This window comes from Scophthalmus maximus, chromosome 3, assembly GCF_022379125.1.
Source record: "Scophthalmus maximus strain ysfricsl-2021 chromosome 3, ASM2237912v1, whole genome shotgun sequence".
NCBI classification, from domain to species: domain Eukaryota; kingdom Metazoa; phylum Chordata; class Actinopteri; order Pleuronectiformes; family Scophthalmidae; genus Scophthalmus; species Scophthalmus maximus.
This window is the reverse complement of record NC_061517.1, coordinates 9,455,475-9,480,276: the sequence shown is the minus strand read 5'-3', so window position 1 is coordinate 9,480,276 and position 24,802 is coordinate 9,455,475. Positions and strand designations below refer to the sequence as shown.

General features: G+C 42.8%; 1 protein-coding gene across 1 annotated transcript in view; it reads right to left on the bottom strand.

Moving 5' to 3' along the window:
• Positions 1 to 1,010: 1,010 nt before the first annotated feature.
• plcg1 (phospholipase C, gamma 1) overlaps positions 1,011 to 24,802 on the bottom strand; it is a 27,244-nt gene continuing 3,452 nt past the window's right edge. The window contains exons 3-33 of the mRNA XM_035644309.2: positions 19,171 to 19,323; positions 18,647 to 18,740; positions 18,493 to 18,540; positions 17,889 to 17,973; positions 17,677 to 17,760; positions 17,242 to 17,264; positions 17,079 to 17,148; positions 16,899 to 17,000; positions 15,630 to 15,748; positions 14,849 to 14,934; positions 14,334 to 14,454; positions 13,975 to 14,143; positions 13,738 to 13,860; positions 13,046 to 13,147; positions 12,678 to 12,865; positions 11,875 to 12,075; positions 11,112 to 11,231; positions 10,744 to 10,924; positions 10,501 to 10,578; positions 10,299 to 10,402; positions 9,936 to 10,029; positions 9,655 to 9,724; positions 8,574 to 8,737; positions 7,798 to 7,894; positions 7,481 to 7,705; positions 7,208 to 7,356; positions 6,747 to 6,861; positions 5,785 to 5,946; positions 5,605 to 5,693; positions 4,548 to 4,816; positions 1,011 to 4,456 (exon numbers count right to left, since the gene is read on the bottom strand). Of these exons, the coding sequence (XP_035500202.1) occupies positions 4,414 to 4,456; positions 4,548 to 4,816; positions 5,605 to 5,693; positions 5,785 to 5,946; positions 6,747 to 6,861; positions 7,208 to 7,356; positions 7,481 to 7,705; positions 7,798 to 7,894; positions 8,574 to 8,737; positions 9,655 to 9,724; positions 9,936 to 10,029; positions 10,299 to 10,402; positions 10,501 to 10,578; positions 10,744 to 10,924; positions 11,112 to 11,231; positions 11,875 to 12,075; positions 12,678 to 12,865; positions 13,046 to 13,147; positions 13,738 to 13,860; positions 13,975 to 14,143; positions 14,334 to 14,454; positions 14,849 to 14,934; positions 15,630 to 15,748; positions 16,899 to 17,000; positions 17,079 to 17,148; positions 17,242 to 17,264; positions 17,677 to 17,760; positions 17,889 to 17,973; positions 18,493 to 18,540; positions 18,647 to 18,740; positions 19,171 to 19,323 (3,728 nt within the window). The 3' untranslated portion in view covers positions 1,011 to 4,413. The remainder of the gene's footprint in view (positions 4,457 to 4,547; positions 4,817 to 5,604; positions 5,694 to 5,784; positions 5,947 to 6,746; positions 6,862 to 7,207; positions 7,357 to 7,480; positions 7,706 to 7,797; positions 7,895 to 8,573; positions 8,738 to 9,654; positions 9,725 to 9,935; positions 10,030 to 10,298; positions 10,403 to 10,500; positions 10,579 to 10,743; positions 10,925 to 11,111; positions 11,232 to 11,874; positions 12,076 to 12,677; positions 12,866 to 13,045; positions 13,148 to 13,737; positions 13,861 to 13,974; positions 14,144 to 14,333; positions 14,455 to 14,848; positions 14,935 to 15,629; positions 15,749 to 16,898; positions 17,001 to 17,078; positions 17,149 to 17,241; positions 17,265 to 17,676; positions 17,761 to 17,888; positions 17,974 to 18,492; positions 18,541 to 18,646; positions 18,741 to 19,170; positions 19,324 to 24,802) is intronic.

Sequence of the window (24,802 nt, the reverse complement as noted above, 5' to 3'; positions counted from 1 at the left end):
ACAAGCTTGATTATTATTAAGTGCCAAGAAAACACCATTACACCACCAGCAGCGGCTGCCTGGACTGTCAAATCCAGACTGGTTGGGTCCAGGGATTCATGCTGTTCACCTGCAGCCTCTGCAGATGTGATGTTCAATGTGAATATTAACAGAAGCTCCTGACTATGCTTTGCCCTGCTGCCACATGATTGGGCTGTTTGGATAATTGCATGAATAAGCAGTGTATAGGCGTTAAAGTGCTTGGTGGGTGAATCTTTGTGCAAAATGACACTAATCAGAATGCATGTTTTAAAAAGTTAATTAAATGCATTAAAAGAAATAAATCATAAAAAATCTACAGGCCTGTTTTTCAGCAGCACATGTTGACCGCAAGTTGAACAGTGTTGGAAATAAAACTGACCTGTGGTTGAATCTAAGCACTGACCCCTGGTGTACGGAGGAGGAGGAGGAAGGTGCAACTGAAAATATTATACTGCTTCTGGCTGTTGTTGACGATAAACAAAAATAATGCATTTTAATAAATCTTTATCTGTCTATCTGCTGATTGATTATTTCCATGAATTATCCTTGAGTCTAAATTTGATCGTCCTGGGGGTCCGAGTGCACCTGGTGATGCATTACATTATCTCTTTCCTCTTAATATAAATTTTAAAAATCTTCACACTAAAGTGATGTTAAAATAGCCTGCTGTGTCTGACCCACAGTGAACCCCCCCCCCCAAAGATATTCTGCTTCTTATCATACGGGACAGAAAAACAAACTCTGATCCTCACAACAGAGAAGGTGAAACCTAATATTTGACACGTTTGCTTTAATCATTTTAACACGGCAACAGTAAATTCAAGGCTGCCGACACATCTGAGAACGAAACTTCAGCGCTCTCTTCCTGTGGTGCAGCGTCTCAGGCTAATGAAACCAAGTCTATCTGGTGCTTCCAACACCTGCACCCGATTCAGTTACATTGAATAATAGTTGAAAGGCAAAGAAAAAAGAGAAATAAGACAGTGGTATAAAGTAGTAAGTATTTTATTTACTTTTCAGGCTTGAATATGTTTCATATGAAAGGCAAAAATTAGAATGAATACTTTTCCTCTCCATAGTTTAGGCACATTACAGAAAGGCGACTGTAAATGACACTTGTCAGTAACAGAACAGACCAGATGGGGGGGGGGGGGAGTGAAAACAAATGACACTTAATGACCCCGTACACCCAAACAGGTAGTCCGAAGTTATTCTGTCCGATTTCACCTCTTTAGAGTCCGTCGCCCTGCCACAACAAGAGCAACTAACCCAACAGGAGAGTCATGGACATGCTCTCACAGTGCTGAGAGGAAGTCCAAACAGTCAAAATGAGTCTCACCGCCTGTGTGGGTGTACCGCGGCTGTGCAGGTGCTTTACGCCCCCGGCAGGGCAAGTGAACGATGAGGCTTCCATGTGATGTGTACAAAGTTGTGGGCACATAGAAACGTTAGCAGACAGTAAGAGAAATGCAGCACTGGAGGGAGAGGGGAAATAAATGTAATACGGAGGAACTTTGGGATTAATATTGGCACGCAAACGGAAAAAAAAAAGATGCCAAAAAGTTTCAGTGAGCCCTCGAGCATTCACTCTCTGTCCCTGCTTTACCTTAAATCATACCATATGGCTTAGGCGTGTCTCAGTGTCCAAAACGGAGGGGGAAATACTGAGTTTACATCGTATAGTCGTCGCACACAAAATGGATGAAAACACTGGTTCTGACACAAACCTGGAAAGATAAACACCATCAGTTACGTGGCCTCACTGAAGGCCCAGACCTGCACCTTCGACCTCCACCGGCCACAGAAAGCTACGGCCACGACACAAAGCCTGACGCCTCGGCTCTCACGCAGGAAACGGGAACTCGCTGCACATTTAACTTCACCGACGTTCACCTCAACATACGTCTGAAGATGTTCAATGGAGATTTATGAACAGAAGCCAGTGAGGATCTAAAGATGTTCAGTTATGAAGTGTTTGGCGTTCACGTTGAGCTGGTTGTTTACACACAGTCTCCATTTTACCACCTTTCATCATAAATACATCAATGGGCAGTAGCAGTTACACTATATATCATGGCAGTGTAACGTAAAATTATAGCCCGACCGATATTATTGGTCAATATTGGCCTTTTACAGTCATGTCGTCGTTAGCCCATATGAAAACTTTTTCTTATTTTACAGGATAAACAATGCAGATTTGACATTTTACGTAAAAAATAAAATTATGTTCATTTTCTTAATCAAGTTTTATGTATTTGATTGTATGGGTTAACTTTTAATTTATTGTAATTAGAAATAAGATTCAAGGTTAAATTATAAAATATTAAGCCTCATAAGAGTTTGATAACGACATCTTAGGAATCACTGCCAATGTATTTATTTTTTCAAATATATCAACAGCCCGATATATTGGCAGCAGAAATGTTTTACTCTCTAATATCAGTATCCGCGTTTGGACCAAAAAATCCATTTCGGTCGGGCTCCACTTAAAATCCCCGCAGGTTCCGGTGAAGCAGCTTAGTGACAAAACTCACCAGCACAACACAGCAGCTAAAACACAAAAAGTTCCCCATTTCTGTGTGGCGCTGCAAAACAATATGGCAAGGCAAACAATATGGCATCCGATTTTTTAAACACCTTACTCTGGCAATGCAAACCTTCTCCCTTGCTCGCTGTTTGTCAACAATGTTAAACTTCTACTTAACAAACTAAAACAAAGCTGGTTGCAGAAGAAAAACCTTTGCTTTGGACCTAAAACCAGTTTAGTCTGTTACTAGAACATACTTCAGTTGTAGTAATATCAACTGGGAACAAATTAAAACAATGAATAAAAGGTGCTGTCACTTTTGACTTGAAATGTCAGTTAAAAAAAAAAAATCCACATTTCCTAATGGTGGAAACACGCGGCCGCACAGTTAAACACGTAACTACAATCTACAACTCCCGTTGTCCAAGTGTGTTTACAGTATTTATGGAATACAGACAAATTTGAAACCTTCACATGAATGAATTGAATGAATGAAAATGTTTTTAAATGTTACAACCGGGTTCCTCAAACCACTTGGTTATTCCAAAAATAAAAAAAAGAGTAATCATTATTGTCATTTTGGCCTGAAGCCCTATGAACTGTCCCATGATTGAGGAGACAGAGGGGATGCCATTAAAACAGGTTGGGAAGATGATACAAGCAGAAAAAAAAAATCTGAATGGGAAAAAAAAAAAAATACAGTTATCATTCAATACTCAGAACACAACATTTTTCCCTGGTCTTGCTTTATCGTATAGTGAGGTTTTCAATAGACACAATCATGAAGGAGTGAGACCAGAAGTGAGTGAGACAGATGTCTGAATGTGTCCGACTGGCCTGATGCGTGGACATGGAATGATGTGCAGTGTGTCTGGAATGTAAATTGGAAATAAAAATGGCTTTGTGTGTGTTCTTATACGTGCAGAAATAACATACGAGGCTGCTTTTACGCCCACTGCTTCCTACACCTACAGGTTACGATTTCTTCCTGATGCTTTTCCAAAAGTAAAAAAATAAAATAAAAAAAGAATTTAAAGAAGAAGAAAAAAATCCCTCCAGGATTAGGGTGTTAGACTGGAGACTCCGTCCTCCACAGAGCAAAGAGGAGCGCGAGAGACATTAAAAATAGCAATAGGGAGCCCTCGTGTTTTACACATATACATAAAAAGTCACATTATGAATGTTTAAAGGTTTAAATAATTATAATAATTAAAAACATGGTTACAGGAGCTCTTTGAGAGCAGGTCAGCTGCTGCTGCTGTTCTTGGGCCAACAGCATAGCAGGAATAAATATATATATGTTCATATATGCCAAATAGAGTAGAGCAAAGAAACTTGACGGGGGAAACAGTTTCAAACTGATACCTTGTACAGCTCTCTCTTCTTCCCCTCCTCACTAAGCAGCTGCAGTGCACCTCGAACACAACAGAGGAGGAGCCGCTCCGCGAACGACCAGCCCACAGTTGGGACTTGCCCCAGACTTGTTTTTGCTCTCCTGTGAATGTCCCGCTTCTTCTTCCTGTCCGCAGCGGTCAGCTTCCTCCCAGCGCCCACCCCCGCCCCTCGCCCCCCTCCCCTCTTCTTGTGTCCGAGTCCCTTCTCCTCCTCCTCAGGCGAGTGCTGAGGAGGCTGGGGCGGCGGGCCAGGGAGAGAGAGAGGGAGGGGTGGGTGTTGGAGAACGGAGGGAGGGAGAGCTGCCTGAAATGTAGGCCAAAGCGGTGGTGGGCGTTTCCATGGAAACAGTGTTCACAGCAGTCAGTGACATCATTGGTACGGGGAGAGGCGACTGGGTGAGGAGGAGGAGGAGGAGGGGGATCGGTGGTGGTGTAGGGGTGCAACAGAAATTTGTCCTGATTGGCTTGGACTCAGACACGGTTCTCTCCGCCCACTCGGGTCCTACCCAAAATCCTGAGGTGAAGACAAAGACAGGAGGATGTCTGGAATCTTCTTCCGCTCCCAAACACCACACGCACCACAAACAGCACAGCCAAACACTTACCTCCTGTTCTGAGAGTCCATGTGGTCCAACAGTGTCTCCTGGGACACCCTGAAGTCGGCCCGGGGCGACTGGTAGCGGGACTCAAAGGAGCCCTCCCTCCCCCTGAAGGCCATGGCCTGGGCCGGGGACTGGGGCAAAGCAGACATGCTGGAGGAGGTCGAGGACACCGAGCTCAAATCCCCCAGGCGCTCCTGCCCTGCCGGGGCAGACGCCGGCACTGACGTGGCCCCGATGGCGAGAAACGGACTCAGAACCTCTCCGTTTTCATCCTGAGAGAACGAGGACAGCAGAGATGTTTCACACACTAAAAACATTTTTATGTGTGCAAGTTGGTTTTTAGTTAAATGTGAGGTTTAGACGATTTTCTACAGAATTAGCTTACAGGCTCATTTCAAAAGAATAATTTGACATTCTTGCAGAGTTAGACGAGACGATTGATATTCTATAGATGTCGGTCTGGTAAATATAAGATTCACAGGACTGATCTCCATGATGAGATCTCTTGTGTTGTTCAGGTGAGACTGATGAGAAAGTCATGTATGTGATTTATGGTCATCATCACAAACACTATTTAGTAAAATGTCCTTGGCTTTTGTTCTTCTGGATCGATGATGACGAGACTCACTCCGGTAATGTGTTTAAGGGAAGAAACATTTTGTGTGGCAGGTAACTTACTAACTTTAGGGCTAACCTTAGGTTAGGCGGGGGGGGGGGGGGGGGGGGGGGGGGGGGGTAACTAGCCTGGCGGCTCTGTCCACAGCTAACACACTCCTGCTAATTAATGAACATGTTATATTTCGAAATTAAATCCTAACATAATCAGTATTAAGTACAAAGTATAAACCGACACTCAGTGGTTTTAAAGACGTTCACATCGGACTATTTCTTGGTGGGTGCGGTAAAGAAAGGAATCACCAGGCGTGGGACTTAACCAACCAGTAGAGCCCCCTCGTCTCTTGGCTTTTTGTTTGCTTATAGGTGCTTGTAGTGTTTTTTTGATAGTGATGACATCATGGTGCGGGTTTAGGAACGGCTCAGTGAAAAAACAGCAGCTCACCACGCCTCTGATGACATCCATGTGGATCAAGAGAGAAGCCAACTCCAGATCCTCGTTGTAGCTGTTCTTCAGAGGTACTGACCGGTAACCTGGTGAGACAGAAGGCTTTCGTCATCACAGCACTGAGGTGCAACGGTGGTCTGTGGTCGTCTCTGAGATGCACATAATTGCTGTGTGTACCTGTCTTCAGACCATGAATAGGGAATGTGGCCTGAGCCAAGAAATTTTGGTCGTTGAACATGTCAATCTCGTACACCCCGAAGCGCAGGAAGGCAAACGCAGAGTTGCACACTGTGAACTGGAACGGCTTCCGGGGCCACGTGGGATTCAGACCGTTATCAGCTGCGGAAGACAAGAAAAAAAAAATAAAACGATTGATGTGGAGTGTAAAATATGCATTCACCAATGGTGTTGTTACGGTAGTAACATAATCTTTTCTGTGTTAGTTTTGTGTTAAACCTGTGCCAATATTTAGCAAAAAAAAAAAGTATATTTTGCTCCTCTGGTATTTTATAATATAATAGCTCTATAATAGAGCAAAATATACTTTTTTATAACAACCATGCCATAACATCCTTATCTATGCAGTGTAAACCGCAAAAATATCATGATGACAAGCTAGTTGTGCTAGAAGTCAGAATCTACTGTCCAGAACTGCCAACTCCACAAGAAATCTGACAATGTGAGGGTGAAAATATTTATTTTACAATTAATGTTGTTGCTCAAGTTGTAAGCAACAATGTAGGACAAATTGAAAGACGTGTGCGAGGCTACAGAGTAGTAGGCTTTCATGTTTAATATTTTACTAACCTAATTCTGAACAGTAAATGAAAACCAGATACAGAAAGGCATGAATATGAAATGAATTAGTGTCGTTGCCTCCTACATGAAGCAATAGTATTCTAAGTAGCAGGAAATACTGTTTTTTTACTTTCTAAGAATCTTCCCTTGACTTGACTGAATTGCAAATACAATCCCAAAACTCTGAAGCCACACCACAAAACCTAACTATGAACAAAACTCTGTCCACACAGTACCGGGTTTTCCCCCGTTTGTTCCCACATCCTAGGACCAGACAGGAAATGACATGGGAATACAGTAACTACGCAGTGACCTGTGGTCCCAGTAAGAGCAACTCTCACCTTCTGAGTCTGTTTTTTGCTTGGCACTGTCGTACTCTGCCCCGCACACCTCGATCTCGATCAGGGGACAAACGATGCCACGTCCGTGTTTGGGCAGGTGCCGGGCGCCCAAAACCTTTAGAGGAGAGGAGGAGGAACGTGGGTTACGGCTTTAGATCCTTTCACTTGTTTCAGCACATTAATAGAAATGCATCCACTATAGCAAGGGTTTTTTCAAAGTCTAACACTATCTCTGGCAAGGATGCTATGATCTCTACGCCAGCTTGTGGACGTTCAATCACTATAGACATCAGAGATAATAAATTCCTTGGAAAGTGTTAATCACACTGAATCTAAAAATTTATCTCATCAAGTCTGCTCAAATTTGAATGAGCCAAAACGGCGAGAAGGGGTATAAACATTTTGATGCAAACGGCAGCGATCGGGTGCTACGGTCCAATCCAATCCTGGCGTTACTGTACCTCTATCTCTACAGTGACTTGATCAAGGCCTCGTAGTGTGTGTCTGTCAAACGGATCAAAGTTGTCGTCCCTCATGATGGGAGGCTGAAGGACGTAGCCGCTCTTTCCGTTCAACATGAAAAGGGCCTGGTTCATCTGCATGGGCTTGTCTGCACATGGGACAGGGAAGAGCAACGGGTTTTTTAAAAAAAAAAGTAGATAGCAGGCACATGGAAGCACTAGGCAGCCTCTGTCTTCTGTTTATCTGCTCTGAGAAGAGGGTAGATACGGTACCTGCGGTCTGGAAGTTGAGCGCTACCAGCTGGGACCCACAGAGCCACATCGTCAGTGGGTCATAGTTGGAGGAGTCTAGTCTCTGGCCTTTGGGGTAGATCCTGGACAGCTGCAGTCGATTGTACTGCAGGAACTTCTTGCCCTTGATCTTGTTGACGTACTTCTCTGCCTTGGTCTCGGGGAATGATGACATGTCCCGGAAACAGGCCCGCTCTGTGCCTATTTCTGCAGGTGGCAGAGGACAGATATTGGACATCTATGCTCGGTGTGTATTAAAACTGCATGTTTGCAGTCCAATCAGTGTGTGTAATCCTTACTATCTTCATCAAACGGCACAGGCCTGCAGTAGATGACCAGCTCAGACAATTCCAGTGCGATCTTCTTCCTCCTCTCCATCATCTTTCCCTCTTCCAGCTGTGCACAGAGACAACTTTTACATACAGCTGCAACAACAATAACACACATCACTTCTCAGTGTGACACAGACGCTAGCCATCTATCTGGTCATTTTCTTTTATAGATGAGGAACGGAACGTAGATCAACTGGTGAATCCAAAGCTTTGCCTTCCGGCTCAGCTCCTTCTTCACGAAACAACTGCTTTACTTCTGATGTGTCATCAATCCGCGTGTCCATCTCTTGCTCCATTCTGCCCTCAATCGTTGGCAAGACACCAAGATACTGAAACCCTTGCATGATGCCTGCAAATTTCTCCAGGGTGCGCTCAAGGTCAGGGTCTGATGAAACCAACAGAACCACACAGTCTGCAAAGAGCAGTGACGGAATTCTGAGGTTTCCCAACCGGACGCTCTCGTCATCCCAGCTGCGCCCTGAGCAGACACTAGCCTGAAGCTTTATCCTTTTCAACAACTACTTCTAGGGTGGTTGTTCCGTGAAAAACAAAAAAGCTTCCAGGTGAGAGTGAGTGTGACTGTTTGAGTCTGCTAACAAACACCACATGTGCTCATTGCTCAATCAGTATTTCATAAACACAGGTTGTGGGTATGACAAGGCGAGTGCAAGTCATGACCACAATGTGGCATGAGCAAGTCTCAACCTGCATTTCTTGTCTGCGACTTCATGCAGCACAGTTACCTTGGCCTCTGAGGTCATGGTGACCTCACGGATCTTGAACACCCATTCCTTGAGCTCCTCTTGGCTGCTGGCAGCAACGTCCAGCACCGGGCCTGTCCGCATGGAGGTGTTGGGCACTAAGGAGAAGACGTGAGGCCGGCTGCCTTTCCCGTCTGGACGCACGACTGGAGAGAAGACAAAGAAAGGGAAACAGAAAATAAATCCAAAAAATTCTAGGGCAAGGAAAAATACTAAACAAATATGAACAGGGATGAGGGATAATTCTGCTGTCTGCAAAATGAAGACTGGCCTGAGTCTCTGCCCCGGACGTCTGATTTATGGACTGAGAAATTTAGGGCTGCAAATAATTATCATTTATATAATGAAATAATCTGTAAATTCTATTAATCTTTTTAGCTATGAAACATCAGAAAAATAGAAAAAGTAAAATAGCAAAAGTGATCATCATAAGTAAAGTTTAAGATGATGTCATTTTAATTCTAAGAAATAGTCTGGTAAATCAAACACTTTCATATTTAAAACTCATAAGTAAGAGGCGAACAGTGTTACAGCTGAAATGCTTTGACCTTTGGAGCACAGCAGCTCTGCCATGAGGTTCAGCATCGTCACATTGATGGTTTCAAACAATGGATCAACTGGTGCGATTCTGGCAGTTGTCACGTAAACGAAGCGTTGGAACAGTGTTCAAGAAGATATAATTAGATATTTCTCCGTGCCACTAGATGGAGCCAAATAGCCACCCACACAGAAATGAGGCGAAGTATTAACTGATTAGCGGAGGCCACACCAATCCCTGACAGCATGTGCCAACACTAATGGGTAGTGTATTGATCGGACTGCAGGATGTCAATAAAATATTGGACACAATAAAACTGAAAGGAGAAGAATTAATAATAGAAGAGGCAGATAATGGATAAAAGAGAATGTGGTGACGGTTTCCTGTCGCAAATACAAACAGAGTGAAGAGATTATGTGCAGGCATATGATGGCCAGAAAAAGGCAGGTTGGCCTCCGGCAAGGTGACTGCCTGCTCTGCGGCTCTGTAGCCTAGAGGCGAACAGGAAGTGGAGGGGCCACTCACCAATCTGACAGGAAGACACGTCCACACTTCCCCTCAGCAGATCTCCCAGAGGGCTGTTCTCAGTTATCTCCTGCTCGACAGAGAAGAGGATGATTAGGATAGAAGTTATCGCACCCTCTGTTTGAAGTCATAATCCACTTTACACACGTCTCTCTGGGACACGTGGATAACTGGCAGATGAGCGAAAAGGCCTGGCCTCCCTGTGTGGGGTCACTCATTTCACTTTAAATATACAAATGTGTAGCTGTGGGCCTGTCTCAGTTTGTGGGTTTGGTCCTCACGGTTCTGTCGGGCTCTGCCGCTGATGGGCTGATCTCCTCCACGTAGTTGGCAGGAAACCACAGCTGCTTCTTGCCTCCACAGTCGCCCTTCCACCTGAGGAGATAAAATGTGTCGACAACACAAATATGATCTATGGTGTAAATCAAGGGTGTTCCAATTAAAATTCAAAAATGTCCAGTTAGTTCTCGCACGTTATGTGTAAGTGTGTAGATAAACACATATATTGATATGTGAATATATAAGAACATGCACGTATTAAACTGTCTTCACTCTTTCATTTTTCCGCACTTATTCCAGATCTGGACCAGTCCAAAGTAGTGAACTTGGGTCTAAATGAATATCTTATAATGCCAGCCACTCACCATCCTCCTTCCTGTTTGTCCACATTAGAGATGACGGCGTTTTTGGTGAAGGAGAGCTCGTCGTCTCTCTGGGCTTTATACTCGTACATGGCTCTCACAGTGCACTGAAAAAAAAAAAGACAAAACAGAAGGTTTGACACACGTTCACCATTTCCACCACAGACAAGTCCATTGGTGCAAAATTCAAAACATGAATTCCAACCTTGAATGTGGGCATCTGGTTGGCCTCCACGTAAAAACCTGGATTCCTGCCCTCGTACAGTGACCCGTAGTCTGGCTCCTGTTGGACAACAGATTGTGTGTTGACAGGTTGTTTTTTTTATGTGGCTGCAGGAGATTTTACATTTCGCATTATGCACAGTACAAATATTTTTTGAGATTGAATTATTGATCCCTGTTCAATCATCTCTAGTAGGTGTGCCTTAGACTGTACAGTGATACTTACAGCAGTGCCTATCTTCTCCAGTGTGTCTTCATTGATGGGGTAGCGCAGCTTCATTTTGCGGTACAGAGGGTGTTTCTCATAGTAGCTGATGAGATCTACTAAGCTGTCAAATTCTGAGGTGCCCAGCACCACGGTCTGACCCTCCTGCTGCACACGACAGTGCTTTATCTTACCCTCGGCCCTGTGATCAAACCACAGACACACACATATTATAGCAATTACCTGTCATTCATTTTAATATTAGTTATTAGGAGAATTCAGACCATTTTTCTTTCTCTGCATTCTTCCTTGTACATTAAAAGAGCAGATAGAAAGAAAGGACTTAAGATATAAACAAGAATCACTTAGGACTGACAGGACTGAGTTACCTGAAGGAAATGGCAAATGAGTTGGGTTCTGCCCTCTTCCTGACAAGGAAAGCCCCGTCACGGGGAACCCTCATCAACATGTTCTCAGCATGGCTCCTGGAGAGGTTTGCATGGTACCACCTGGGGCAAACAAAGAAGAAAAGAAGAGACACATTTTCATTTCACACCTCTTGTTCAATCTAGATGATCACATCAGCGATCCAGTCCACACTGAACGTCAGTTCTCTGAGGTTCATAATGTAAAGGAGAGAAATTGTGTTTTCTATATAAACACTTTCCTATAGTGTTTATATAGGATTGTTTTTTGGATGTAAATTGTCTGCAAAGCTAAAAAGCCGAACGTCCACTCCTCTGTAGTCCAGCCGATACTTTCGTAAGATGTTGACAGCACCATATCACGGACGTGCATGAAGCATGTCTAGCAGGTAGTCTGGCACACCCCACACCAAGCCAGGTAAAGCGAGGGGGAGAGAACCTCCTTCACTAGCTGGAGGCGGTTGACCAATCACAACAGAGTGGTTCAGAGCAGAGCAGACTGGGCTTTATTGGGGAGGGGGACCTTAAAGAGACAAGAGCTAAAACCAAGTCTTTCAGATAGCGGCTCAAAGGAGGAGCTGCAGAAACGGACAGTCAGGGAAACTGAAGTGATTATTGAACATTAGAGCATGTAAACTTTTCGAATAATTACCCAAAGGAAAACATTCCTGAATATGAGCAAACTATGTCTCCTTCAACACTCTTTCCAATCTGTGTTGGGACTCACTCTTTGCTTTCATGGGCATTGGTCTGAGGCACTGGCTCAGTCAGCTTCATCTCGAACTCATTGCACCGCAGCGCCACCTGCTGGTAGTGAGTGATCAGGGCAAAGAGCGTGTCGAACACCAGGTTATCAGTCAGGTAGAACTTGGGGCTGCCCGCCTCCTGACGAGAGTGGATCCGACAGTGCTGCACTCGACCTGAACGCCTGGTGCGGAGATGAGTGGAGATAGGGAAGAAGAGAAGGTTGTCATCATTATGATCAAGTGAATGCTTGCTGACAAGCATCCCGCTGATTAACCTTGAACACGTTGCACTCACAGCACATACACGTTGTTTCCATACATGCAGATTGATTAGCTTCGAGAAACATCCGTTCACACAGAGCCCATGCTTTAGCAGACACAAGGTGAATGATCACAATTCGGACCGTGACAACAACGACGTTCAATTAGTGATGGAGAGATTGACATTGATTGATCGGCTAGTGTGTCATTCTGCTGTTTGCACGAGTTTAAGTCTACAAAACACACAGAACGAGTAAGAGAGAGCTTCGAGTGTACAGTATGTCAGTTTAAAAAGACACCACACAGGCAACAATTCAGTTTCAATATTAAAAAAAGTAATTACTGTTAATTACAAACAGTAATGCCACTTAAATAATCCATTAAAAAAATGATCTACTTAAATTTCTAAATAATAATGATACCATACAGGTAAATGCAATGAACCATTAAATGCCAAACAGATGCACATGCAGTCTGTGAAAAGTGTGCAAGGATCATGAACGCAAACTCATGCGCACTGTACCAGAATGACAGCGTGTAGTCTCCCACGAATGTCTCGCTCTCCCGGACGAGGAAGGAGCCATCGGGAGCTCCCGTCTCCAGGCAGTACTCGGACAGCAGCCTCTCGGCTATCTGCCGACCGTCTCGCCCTGCACCCAACTTCCCGTGGAACCATTTCTCTGTCACATGCTGGTCCATACCATTGGACACCTGGGAGGTGAGCAGACAGAGGGAGATGCTAGTCAGCGAATAGCTATCAAACATACACACATAAAACCAAATGTAATTACAGTTGGTTTGGTCTAGCAAAAGCCCTAAAAACATAAAATGCGGTCTGAAATTGAGTTGAGTATAAAATAGGTCTGGTTCTGCATTTCTCACACTACTAACCTCTCTGTGCTCCTCCTCATCATCGTTACCCTGGTTATTGGAGGTCTCCTCTGAGTAGTAGATCTTACTGCTGGTCAGGACAAAGAAATGAGGGTACCACTCCTGGGGGGAGGGGGGGGGGGGGTTACAACAGAAAGACTTTGATTAAATATTGAGAGGATCCATGTGTTGCACTGAAAAATGGCACAAGTGAGTAAGAAAAAGCCTTTTACATATAATTCAACATAATAAGTTTTTTTTGAGGTCTGATATTTTCCATATAGTTTTTTTTATCAGTCCAAAAAAAGACACAAAGGTAGTGACAAAGAAGATAAATAAGGTAGACCTAATAGACAGACATTCAAACAATCACATAAAACAGTTACAATGATATAATCAGTTATAATGATCCATAATAATAGTTTTTATTAATTAAGCAACCATACACAAAGAGACAATGTCAAATAGCACTCGAATGATTAAAGTACAAAAATTCTAAATACTCATTTATACCCCCCCACCACCACCACCACCCTAAAAAATACCCATAAGCAGCAAATAAGGTGCGGTATTAAAAAAAATATATATATATATATATATGATAAAGATATCAAAATACAGACCAAGTGGTGTAATAATCATATGTACAAAGGGAACAGAACAAAGTGTGAGTGTTCAATGTGCTGAGAAGTTCACCGATTGAAAATGCTTACATGGTTAATTGGGTCTTCCAGGTACAGGATGCCATTTTTTATGGAGTTGCTGATATCGTTCTCGGAGTAGGGAGTGGAGGTGGACACCTCCTCATAGGGACTGCCTTCTGCAAGCTTCTTATGCTGCAGATGATGAAGGTAGAGGAGGAAAGACAGACAGAAACATTATCAAACACTGTACTGTACAAAACATCCATTGATACCAGAAAAAAAACAAACTCCAAGTGGCCTTCTGACCTTGATGAGGATCTTCCTCTTGAGCTGGTTAGGTGAGGGCAGGCCATCTGCCACGATATCCACTGCCTTGGTCAGCAGCATGTCTCCAAACACCTTCTTAAAGTTAGTGGCCATATTCCTCTGCTGCACAATACTACAGTGATCCTCGATGGACAGGATGATGGGATAGCTGAGGGAGGACCACAGAGTCAAACTCAGCAGTTGCAACTTCACTATAATAACTTTATCTATAATGATGAGTGATGTGACTGCGGCATGTCCACATTTTTTTGTCTGATATTTCTGCGTGTGTGCGCCATCTTGTCCTTTCATCTCATCACCACCTTTGGCGGTAAAAAAAAGCACTCGCGGAGACTCACTCAGATGTGACGAAGGCATGCTCTTTGATGGTGGTCAGGACATCACAAAACTTGATTTTTGTTGTAAGGGTGTGTCCGTGGTAGATGACTGGCATTCCATCAGGACCATCCCAGCAGTCCACTGAAAACAAACAAACACACATGCTTGCAATGTCATTTTTTTCTACAATACTGCACAGGGAGATGTAAATACACATGCATTTATATGTTCAAACCATTAGACTTGAAGATACACAAGTGTATGTTATGTTTCTTTACTTTTCTATAAGGCCAATTGAACCTCTTTAACTGTATATAAACTTGCTTGACAAGGGTTTGCTGTGATGGTCTACATAATTGTTATATAACAGTGTGCGTGTGAGTGTGTGGGTAAGGGTGTGGCGGGTGGTTGAGAAGTTGAAATGTGAGCAGCAGCAGCGGTTTGAAAGTTAATTATCAGGTTGAAAGTCAAGTGGCAGTGATTTACTGTATGTGGGGTAAAAACTCAAAAAAGGGTTTTTTGTGCATTGACCCACATTCAATGCAGCGGCAGCCCATCCTCAGACAGCGAGCGTACGCCTCCAGGGACGACTCGCTGGAAAACTGGTCCCCCGTCAGGTAGCTAAAAATAAAAAGTCATGTCAACGTGCGCACACAAAAACACAACTAACCAGTCTTTCAATGGATTCAAACATCAGGGACTGTAACACACACACACACACACACACACACACACACACACACACACACACACACACACACACACACACACACACACACACACACACACACACACACACACACACACACACACACACACACACACACACACACACACACACACACACACACACACACACACACACTTCCTATGGTGGTAACCTAAATTCCTTGATGCTGCTAAATCCAAATGGCTCTTTCTCTTTTGTTGACTGGAGTAAACACTCCTTACTCATTCTGATGGTCAATTGAAAAAACAATCAAAGCATCATGGAAGTTTTTATTCCACTGCTCCGGTCCCTGCCGCTCCAGTATTGTTTTACAACTAATACAGAAGGTTATCATTTTTTTATGGCCTTTCACACAGTTTTCAATGGGAGGAAAAGTACATTTTCCGGCTAAATACGCGCCAGGATCTTGATTCCGGGACATAATCTTTTGAATAATACACTATTATCTGATGTATGAAGCCAATCAAAAACCCTTTTTGGTTAGAGGTTTCAAGATCGGATGCCAGACTTCTATGTTCCCAGGCTTTACATTACAATTGGTTGGACTTATTGTGAACATGAGTTGCCTCTATTGCGCCATCCTTACGTGTTGTGCGAGGAGGAGATCCAGTAGTGGGACAGGGGGTTGTTCATATTCTGAGGACACACTAGGTCCAGGGAGGAATCCCAGATGGTGTTCTCTTTGGAGAACAGATACGTCAGGAACTGCACAGGAGAGAGGGGAACAATGGGAAGGAGGTGTAATTAAAAATGTATGCAATTCCCTGTACATGCAGCCTTCAGACTTCACTATGAAGACAACCTCAAATTCACAGCAATCTACAGTAGACATGACCATGTAAAAAGTAGTTAAAACAATATATATATAAACTAATTGTGAGCAAGTATATCAGTCAAGAACCCTGCAGCAATTCAGGCTTGGTGGCTCAACGCTCCAAGGCAATTGGGAACGCCGATCACTAAGTAGAACTTTAACGGTTAGTCTAACACACATTCATACACTTCGAGAGCCTCAGACGGCCTCCTGCAGGGCACACTGCGAGCATCTGATTCAGCCTTTAGACCACAAGGATGTCGAGTCTGTGTCTGCAACAAAACTATTCTGAATAAATAATTGTGTGCCATATTTAGGGCTGGGCCAAAACAATCGATACAGCTGATAATCTCGATCATTTTTTCCCCACAATAGTGTATCAATAGGCCCACCCATAATATCTTAAAATGGGCTCAGGTTTAGGGTTGTTTAAAGTTACTCAATACTCACAATGGATACACAAGTAATCAATAAATCCAGAAAATAATCGACAGATTAATCAATAATGAAAATAATGGTTAGTTGCAGCTCTACAAGCAGCATTCTAATGCACTTCACCTCGCACTCTGGCCTTTAACACACATTTTTTTCTAGTTGATTTTAGGTGATATTCTCAGCATGAACAGGACCTGTACAGTCGCCATCTAAAATAATAATATAATAATAGTAACCTCTGGCAGAGAATAAAATGTACCAACTCCTGCAGGCTGGCTCGCACCAGCCATCTCTTTTCTTTTGTCAGTCAAAGCTTTATGGTGACCACAAAAAGCATCCCTTGCTTACTGCAGAACTCTCACACGGAGCCACAGTCAATAATTTCTTTCTGTGTGGGAGGAGGCGCTTTAGCCCAAGATCATGGCGATCCATGGCAATTTCTGAGCATCTTCCGCCCACACTAACAACGCAAAGGGGGGCTTCGCAAAACATAAGTGGCGAAAATATGCTTTAATTTTCCATTAGTGAGCAAAGACCCCAAAAAAGGGAAAGAAGTGAGAAAAGGTGGGAATCGAAAGTGCGAGAGGGTGGTGAAAGTGCACGTACCTCATCTTGGTGGAAATAAGGTTGCTCCACTTCTCTCAGGGGGTCTTTCAGATAGCCAAACATGAACTCCTGAACCTTGTTGTTGTCTGTAGCCCACGTATCCTGGATTCACATACACAGATGTATTGGCAAATACACATTCTGCTACAAAATTATTGTTCAAAGACCCGCAAATATTACCTTCTGAGACTCCAGGAGGAAGCCCTTTAAGTCCTCTAGGGAGATCCTCTGTTCTGGTCTGTCAATGAACCTGGCAGAAAAAAGTGATGGTTCACTTCAGTAAATATTCAGTGAATACTGCAGAAAGATCCACTATGTTTCTATGTGATTAATTATGACCTACCTTTGTAGAAATGGGATCTCCAGCTAAAAGATTGGTCGAAAAAAAGGAAAATTTCAGTTAATTAATTAATCAAAGTGCTGCTCTTTCAGTGTGTATAGCAGCAGTGATGTAGATGGACTTTGACGTCCTGTAGGGGGCTGGGTGGTTAGTCATGGGGAGGGCACTGAGGTCATCCATTTAATCTGACCCCACCTTGCATGTCTCTTCATCTGTGTGTGTGTGTGTGTGTGGTGTGGTGTGGTGTGGTGTGTGTGTGTGTGTGTGTGTGTGTGTGTGTGTCCTAATGGCCTCCACCAGAGGGGTTTGCTGGGTTTTTAACTGGTCCATATTGATCTCCCAGCCATTTGAGAGCAGACAGATGGCGGGGGGGGGGTTGGGGGATGACAGTGCTGGGAAAGAACTATCTGTGGATACATTAAAAATGACGGCACTTACGTTTTTCTGAGCATCAAACATGAGGCTGCGGTAGAGATGGGCAAACTGGCTGAAGGACACGTCTCCGTTCCTCAGCTCGGAGTCCTACAGAACAAGCAGCGAAAAGCAAAGTGACCGTTAATGGTGGATCATAACTATCCTCTAAACCACTTTGCATTGAAAGAAAAAGTGGGCAGAGAGAGGGGAATGAAAGGGGGGGAGGGGATGGTTACCGGAAGTTTCTCTCGGAGGAACCTCATGTTGGGCACCCTGTAGTTGACCTGGCTCAGCATGCTCTTCAGATCCTTACAGGATATCCTAAACACATACACAATTTTTGTTGAAACACAAACATGGACATGCACGTACAATAAGCACGAGCACTTCTGCTAACCTGCACCACGTAGACACACTGAAAACCTGCCAACGCGCGCACCTCGCGCTCTGCAAAGTCTCTTTGGCTTCACTTTTACTACACAGTCTGAAATTTTGGCCAGAGCAGACACTACCCCAGCAGCGTGACAACGGCTTGCTCTTTTCGTCAGGGATCTAACAGTCAAACATCTCTGCACATCTCCTCCATCCTCTGCAGTCTGTTTCCTGCTGCAGGAAGAGGTGCTGGTGTGTGGCTGAGAGCTGAGTTCCTACGCTACACCTCAACAGAGTGCTGGCACAGACACATACCAGCCAGATTTCTACTTGCTCTTGATGTTACAACCAGAGAAAGGGCACACAACTGCTGCGCCGAACAATTGCGTTTCATCTAATTGCGGTCATTTCCTGGAGGTTGATCTGATTAACTCTGCCGTTTTCATTTTTTTAACCAAGCTGGCTTACCTGTCCTCTCTGTTGCGGTCAACCGAGTAGAACTGCTTGCGTAACCACCTGAAAAAGGGGAGGGAGAAAATAAGAAAGAATTAATGAGGCAACCAGGAAACCACATCAAAATATGATCAATGCTAGTAAATAACAATGTCCTTGTGTCGTTTACCTCTCGATCTGAAGTGGGGTTGGTGACTTCAGTGTGTCAGCTACAAGCCAGTTCAACCCCTTCACCCACATGGTCATCTCCTCATCAGAAGTTGCTGAGGAAAAAGAAACTGAAGTCACTTTTGTTCAAAAGGGTTGTTTTTTTGCCCCAAACAAGGGTCTAAGTGTAGAGGGCGTCGTATACTGTAAAGATTGTAAAGCTCTTTGTGATATGTGATCCCGGGCAACGTAGATAAAATTTACTTGATGTCATAGTGTCACTAACAATCCATCAGCTTTTGATTTGGTACTGAAATATTGGAATATATATTAACTCATAAACACAAGAGCCACATGTACAAAAATAAACACAATGATTTATAAATACACTGAACACATTTGGTACTAGTGGTGCACCGATGGAGGTTTGCAGTTAATGACCTTATTAGCAGAGTTATTCCTGTTCAAAATATGATGCAAAGGGGCAACATTAGTCCCCTAGTTGTATGTGAACGTATGTAAGTGTCTCTCTGTGTCAATGCGTACCTGCCAGGCTGAGCGACTTGAGGCGAAACTCGGTGCCGTACAAGATGACAAAGCAGTGAGCCTGGTCCAGCCGCCCTGCCGAGTCCTCCACATAGCGCTCAAAGTCCCGCGACTTCTGTCCAGGACGGATCTCCTTGATCTCTCGTATGTCAACTGTGAAGACAGACACACGTTCAACAGTCAGCAAAGCAGAGACGTAGAGCTGGACAACATTGATCGAACCAAAACCAGGATATTAATAAAATAAAAAAATCTGATTATTTTTTAGAATAACAGGGCTTGACAGCACTGATCACCAGATTCAATTTGATTTCATTTCAAGTACAGAATCTGTTTATTTTTATTCAGCGCAGATCTTCAAAGCAAATTTGCAAAAATTAGTTGGGCATGAACAAAAAAAAATGGACTTATATATATATATATTTAAACAACTGTCAAGTGTTAATTTAGGCCACAGTGTGCTTGGAAACATTAACTTGGTTGACAGTTTTGTACACAGGTAACACGATATGTTCATGTCTTCAAGATAATGCTCAGAGTCCATAAATAATAGTGTTGAATTAGCTCCAAACCATTGTCCTGAGTGTTTCAGAAATTAGTCATAGTTCAATTCAGCAACCAACATAAGAATGTATGAGTTTAAATGCACGACACCAAGTAAATGAGTGAAACTAAGGCTTTGACCAGAACCACATAAAGGTGAAGACACACCGTAGACCGCTACAGCTACATATGGGTTCCATATAAAGAAAATGATGATGCTACCAACCCCAAACTAAGCTCGGTTTCTCTTTCACCACTGAAATCAACCAAAACCACAGATTACTAATCTGCAAACAAATCAACTTGAGCCACTTGCACATGTAGTTGGTGATGGGACGAGTCAATGGGACAACCCACCGCAGACATATTGTACCAGGGTAAGTGCGTCTGTTCTCTGGTGTGTAATATCGGTTTATTGTGTATGTAAATGTTAGAAAAGCCCAAAGACCACTGTAACAGAAGCTCTTATCCCCGACAGATAGCAGCACTCCTGGATCTCCTGATACGGCTCATCACTAGCCCAGGCGATGCTTCCGTACTATTCCGTGATGTCGAGGCACGCCCAGCGGCTCGTCTGGCTCGCCCCCCAACAAAGCCAGGTACAAACGAGAGCTGAGGCCGACGCTTCCTACAAGAGCAGGAAGCCTTTGACCAACCACAACAGAGTGAGCTAGGTGGCCAATCAGAGCAGACTAGGCTTTATCGGGAGGGAGGGGCTTTAAAGAGACAGGAGCTGCAACCCAGCGTTTCAGACAGCGACTGAAAAGAGGAGCTGCAGGAATAGACAGTATGAGCAAAATGATGTGTTTTCTGAACATTAGAGCATGTAAACCTTTAAGAAAAAACCCAAATTAAAATTAACAACTTGAATATGAGTAGAGCTGCAACAGATTAGTAATCGATTACTAAATGAATTGCCAACTTTTTAAATAATCGATTCAAGTCAAAATTCTCTGATTTCAGCTTCTTGAATGTGAATATTTTCTAGTTTCTTTGCTCCCCTACGTCAGTAAACTGAATATCTTTGGTGTTAGGTCAAAACTAAACATCATTTCGGGATTTGAGAAACACGATCGACATTTTTCACCATTTTATGGCATTTTATGGACCAAACTACTAATCCATTAATAAATCAAACAATTGACCGATTAATCGATTATAAAAAAGTATAATATATATCCTTCAGTAGGTTTAATGATATAAATACTGTACAAAGGGGCGCAAAGACATTGTATTGTAATATTGATGTGCAATTTAACAGCACTGTCTACCGAGCTCATACCTAGAGACTATTGTATATCACATTTTCCCATGCCCCAAGAGTTGGGTCATTTTAGTCTCAACTCCGTTAATGAGCAGTTACAAACATTCAGAAGCAGTCGGCTTTATGAGTGTCGACTGCAAAGCAGCTCAACGGGTTCCTACCAGGGTTACACGAGTAGTAGTTAAAGACCCACAGCCAGGCCTCCCCTACTTAACACACACAAGCGCGCGCACACACACACACACACACACACACACACACACACACACACACACACACACACACACACACACACACACACACACACACACACACACACACACACACACACACACACACACACACACACACACACACACACACACACACACACACACACACGCACACACACGCACACACACACACACACACACAGCCCATGCTCCTCTTCCTGCACCCGAAACACACATCCTGTGCTTTTGTCGCCTACAAAACACATCTGTGCTTGCGTATAGGTGAGAATGTGCATGTTCTTTTCTGCAGCGAGTTAATAATAATAATTTAAATAAGGATGTCTTCTCACGCAGAATTTCACCTAGCCAAGCTCTCCAATCATACATCATATCTCAGTTTACTTTACCGGCTATACAGCAGCCAACTTCCACTGAGAGCAAGGCGGCTCTGACACACTGGCGTGTTTCAAAACACTTTGTCATTCGAGTCAAAATATTTGGTGCCTGCCTGCCTCAGACAGATGCAGGAAATAGAGAGATTGCCAGAGGTGTAGCCTTACCAGAAGGAGATGAGAGGAGGTATCCTGCGACACACACACCAACACTTCCTCCTGCACTCCCTCCTGACTTTCCACACCATTTCTGCCAGCCTTCACACGGACTGGTTTTATGTCACATTGTTCAGAACCACTGCCAATGAAATACCTGAGTTTCAGATATGATTAAGTTTTGGATACCACACTTTGGAGGGCTATTATTACCTCTCTTTTTTTCTACAAAAGTACTTTTTCGTTCAACAAAAGAAGCCAATGTTTTCAACATTTGCTGGTTTCAGTTTTCTGAATCTTTTTCTTCGGCATCATATTAATTTAAATGTCATGAAAACATTAAATGTGATAGGGGTTTTGTCACCATTTCCGGCATGACATTTTATGAACTAACTGATTCACTTATCAACAGATAATCAAAAGGTTAACTGATATGGACAACACAAATTGGCAAAAATGTGATTTAAAATCTGATCAAAGAATAGGGGGACAAAACAACAATTTTCATTTGCTAATTGACAGGTTGACACTACAAAATGTTTGATCTGTACACAGTCCAATCATCACTCAGATAATGTTGAGGATCTGCATCACGTCTTCAGTTAGTTTGGTGTATAATTTATAACAGTGGTAATTAGCTGCATGTTGCAGAAGAGGGAGAACTACAACTGCACAATATTGTGGGTTCATCATTTTGCTGGATTCTTCAGCTGTTATATGAATTTTATTTAGAGTTACAACTATTAGCCTCCTGACAGAAATGTCCTCTACATGTATTTCTATAATTGATCAATTAAAAGCAATATTACGAACCATTTGCTGGTTGAAGCCTCTTAAATGTAATGATTTGTTACTCAGATATGTCAGATCTGGCGGCAAATTGAATTTCTTGGTTTTCAGGGTTGTTGGGTCAGAAAAAAAACAAGGAAGTTTAAAATATATCATCCAGGAAAATTAAATTATGAGAATAGCATTATTTCCCTATTTCTTGCCATTTTATAAACGAAATAATTTCATTTTAGAATGAAAACAGTGGTGAGTTGCAGCCCTCATTACATTATAAAGTACACAAATTAATTTAATGTTTTACATGTTGGTCAAGGAATAAATAAAAGACCTATACTATTTATTTATTTTTACCTAAAACTGAAGCAGTAGTTTATTTTTGTGTGCCTGTTGAGCCCACACAGCGAAACATTTCCATTTGCACTTCCACGTCAGCTGATCATATCAGCTCCTTTGATATCACATCCAATAAAATTAAAATAAATAAAAAATAACTGTCATTCATCTGGGAGGACGAATGACAGTTATCCGTCCTCCCAGATGAATAACTGTCATGCAGCTAAATGGATTCTGGAGCGAGTGGACTGTGGAGCGGCGCCACTTGTTTTCCAGAGACAACCTTATCTTTATTACAATGTTGTCATACAGACATAAACAAATCAAAGGCAGAGTGAGGCACACTGTTCCATTATGTCACCCTCTGCGGGTTAACGTCCAACTAATTTGTCGATACATTTTTCAAAAATAAACTGGGCTGACAGCCAAGTGTGTAACTGGGGGAAAAATGAAGATCTGTATTAGTGAGATATGACATCAGACGTCTGGGGCGTGTGGCATGTGTGTCGTCTTTAGAGGACGTATGGAAAATGTAGGTCAGAATGAATGACACCTTCCACAAACAGTGCAGGTAATTCTATACGCACTCACATTCCTGTAAAGTTGACAAATACTATCTGACGATTTCCAGGATGTAGCTGTCCACATTTACATTAAAGCAGATCAACATGGGCTCATCCAGTACTATTACTATGACGATACACAGTTTCAAATACTCGCTTGAATACACATCACATTCGTGGGGTTATTTCACCATTCAAATTGGGGCAACAAATAACTGCTATGTTCATTATAGATGAATCTGCTGAGGACTATCATTTAGTTTGTAAAACATAAGACAACAGTGAGAGACACTCCAGCAATCCAAAGCCAAAACATATTCACTTTACAGTAATATAAAAGCAGCAAATACTCACAACAGAGATGCAACAACTATGGCATTTTGTTGTGGGGTTGACCCTTCATAATAACGCTGCTGATAGCGCCCTGCAATTTTTGCAGCAGCATTATTATGAAGGGTCATGCATCGACAAAGTTTTGTGTCAAGAGTTTGTACTATTCAAAATTTGGACATGATTTTACTACAGAAGGATATCAGTCATGGCCCTCTTAGATTAGTTATAATCAATGTCGGTTTCGGCCATGAAAAATCCATATCGGCGGAACACACTTTTTTTTGTCATCCTCGCTTGAGAAATTACGTAAACGCTTTAATAGATCAAAAAAAAAATTCAATTCTTTTTCTGTTAATCATATATAATCAATTATCTGGCTAATTGTTTCAGCTATAATTCAAAATAAAAACTGCAAAGCCATAAACAATCAGAACTACCATTACAGTAAGAACTCTGAATGCATGATGTGCATTGTGCAATCTGTTAGCGGATCAATTCTGCAGTAGTACTTGGTATTGGTATTCAATAGCGCCACAGAATACATACCCAGCTGAATCAGCAGAAGGGTCAGCTGAATCTCTAAAACTAATTCCACACACACAGAACCTTATAAATGTCATGAAGGTAGAATTTATCGCAGGACTGTTGTATTAGACGGTATTAGTTTTAGATAGTTGTACCTAATAACCCGCCAATCGAGTGAATATATCTGCAATTGGCCAATGTATGGTCAGATTTATCAGTCTTGCTCTTGTGATGACGTATTTTCTGGAAATTCAACTCAGTAAAAGCTACGTCACGGCACCACATTACACTGATGTAAAACACACGTGAACACCACTGACACCGGCGTGAAGCAGTAGCGCTCACTGACGTGCAACATTGCCAACAATGGTCTAATACAACCCGTTATAAATCTCATGGTGTATGATGTCACACTCTGCACTAATCCGTGAAAACAGCTCCCGGAGTCTTTTCTTTTGAATCAAAACAACCACACATCAAATCCTAGCTCACGAGTGTAAATACACATGTGGTAATGTGCTC